Here is a 2,581-nt window from a genome sequence, read left to right on the forward strand (position 1 = left end):
GTCGAGTCTCCGAGCAGTATACCCGTTGATACCGTTTCTCGAAGAGACTGTGATAATGCACCAGACTACCTGGCGCCAACAAAGTCGGCGGAGGAGACTACTACTGCTGCTGCTGCCAATGAGACCATGACCAGTGAAAATGTAGAGCAAGTTGGCCCAATGAAGGCGGTTCAGTCAAATGCTGAGGAAGATGAGGTTGATGATGTGGAGAATGACCACGATGACGGCGAAGACGACGGCGACGATGATGATGAGGACGATGAGGACTTTGACGTAATAAAGAACGACATCATCAGCCGAGTGGACGACGACAAGGACGACTTTATGCTGGACACGAACTACCTGAAGGAGTCTTCATCGCGGTACCTTTTTCACCACAGCGGCAGTGAGCTGATACTCGCCCCCTACAGCGAACTGTCCTCCATTACCGAAGAGGACGAAGAAGAGGAGGTGGCGGCGGCGGCGATGACGACGACTACTCCGACACCGACTCTAAATGCCACTGCGGCAATTGGATTGATTGGCGGCAATTTGAGGTTTGACAACAAACAGCCGCCATTTACGAGCAATTTCCCTTCCTCGATGGAAGTGCCCCGATTACCAGTGACGGCTACAGCTGATTACGACGACACCATCTCTGCAAGCACCACCACCACCTCAAACACAACTACAACCATCACTTGCCCGGCAATCACCTCCAAAGAAGGAGAAGAAGAAAAAGAAGGAACGGTGGAAAGTAATGCAGCCATGAATCCGGCTTCAGTTGCGCCTGATTGGACTGCAGAGAAACATGTGGAGAAAGGTTGTGAAGCCTCCGCTGTCAAATTGCCGGTGGTGGCGACGACGACGACGACGACGACGTCGGCCGACTCACCGGTCAACGGTGGCAACGGTCACTGGTCACCAGAGGAACCAGTGAAGGATGACACTGCTGTCGGCAGCCAGTCACCTCACCAGTCAAGTGGGGGTCGACTGGAGGAGCTTCAGATGCCTGAAGAGCATCAGCGATCGACCAGCTCTCACAGCAGTAGCAGCAGCAGCAGCAGCAGTTCAAGCAGCAGCTCGTCGATCAGTTCACCAAAGGTCAGCCTGAACAATGTCTTTGACTTCCTCAACGAGGCGGCGGACGACTTTGAGTTTGTGGAGCGAATGCTCGAGCTGACCAACGACAAGATCGACTCCATTGNACCGGTCAACGGTGGCAACGGTCACTGGTCACCGGAGGAACCAGTGAAGGATGACACTGCTGTCGGCAGCCAGTCGCCTCACCAGTCAAGTGGGGGTCGACTGGATGAGCTTCAGCTGCCTGAAGAGCATCAGCGATCGACCAGCTCTCACAGCAGTAGCAGCAGCAGCAGCAGCAGTTCAAGCAGCAGCTCGTCGATCAGTTCACCAAAGGTCAGCCTGAACAATGTCTTTGACTTCCTCAACGAGGCGGCGGACGACTTTGAGTTTGTGGAGCGAATGCTCGAGCTGACCAACGACAAGATCGACTCCATTGACGACATAATGCGCATTCGAGAGTCACTGCGCGGCCTGCAGCAGTCGGCCGAGCAGCGGGACAATTTGCAGCGATTTCTCGATGGCAAAGATGTGATCGATGAGCTGATGGCCCTCTCCTCCTCCTCTTCCGCCTCCTCCTCCTCTGCAACCAACTCCACCGGTGGCGGCTGTTCGCCGACGCACTCCACTGCCCCCTCTCTGGCCACTAACAGCAGCGCCTCGCCGGTGCTCTCCGACGTCACAGAGAGCAGCGATCGGCNGACGACATAATGCGCATTCGAGAGTCACTGCGCGGCCTGCAGCAGTCGGCAGAGCAGCGGGACAATTTGCAGCGATTTCTCGATGGCAAAGATGTGATCGATGAGCTGATGGCCCTCTCCTCCTCCTCTTCCGCCTCCTCCTCCTCTGCAACCAACTCCACCGGTGGCGGCTGTTCGCCGACGCACTCCACTGCCCCCTCTCTGGCCACTAACAGCAGCGCCTCGCCGGTGCTCTCCGACGTCACAGAGAGCAGCGATCGGCTGGTCATGGCGAAGCTTGAGGAGAACTACAGACAGCATCATCATCATCATCACCACCATCATCAGCATCAGCAGCAGCAGCAGAATCAGCAGCAGCAGAATCAGCATCATCGAAGCGGCCAGCAGACGACGAGAACGGCAAATGGCGCCGCTAACAAGCACCATCAGCGAATGATGGCAATTGAGATGAGTGAACAGGGCGGTAATCACGATGATTTTGTCAGTTTGCCCCTTTCCTTTGCCCACAATGGAAGCTCGCAGCATCAGCATCATCATCGAACGCATCCAATGCAGCAGTGCAGTGGCGATGGCAGTGCCAACAGTTCGCTGCTCTACTCGTCACTGTACCGAGACAACCGAGCTGACCCTCGACGACTGTCAAACGGCAACCTCTCGAAGATTCCCACACTGACGCCTAAAGTGGTGCCCATTGCGGCGACGACTTCAGCGCTGAGTGGAAAGCGATCCCAGTCAGTTAGTAACATCTTTCAGCAGCGCAACAGTGGCTACAGTTCGCTGATTGAGCTGCGACCCAGTCTCATTCCGCGACCTATTTC

General features: G+C 55.7%; 1 protein-coding gene across 1 annotated transcript; it reads left to right on the forward strand.

Moving 5' to 3' along the window:
* The first annotated feature begins 126 nt into the window (after positions 1-126).
* LOC108354761 (uncharacterized protein DDB_G0271670-like) lies at positions 127-1,773 on the forward strand. Its single transcript, XM_017605933.1, has one exon. The coding sequence runs from the start codon at positions 127-129 to the stop codon at positions 1,771-1,773; it is 1,647 nt and encodes a 548-aa protein (XP_017461422.1).
* Positions 1,774-2,581: the final 808 nt, after the last annotated feature.

This window comes from Rhagoletis zephyria, unplaced genomic scaffold (genome assembly GCF_001687245.7).
Source record: "Rhagoletis zephyria isolate East Lansing unplaced genomic scaffold, Rhagoletis_zephyria_1.1 Rzeph_scaffold_38969, whole genome shotgun sequence".
NCBI lineage: Eukaryota > Metazoa > Arthropoda > Insecta > Diptera > Tephritidae > Rhagoletis > Rhagoletis zephyria.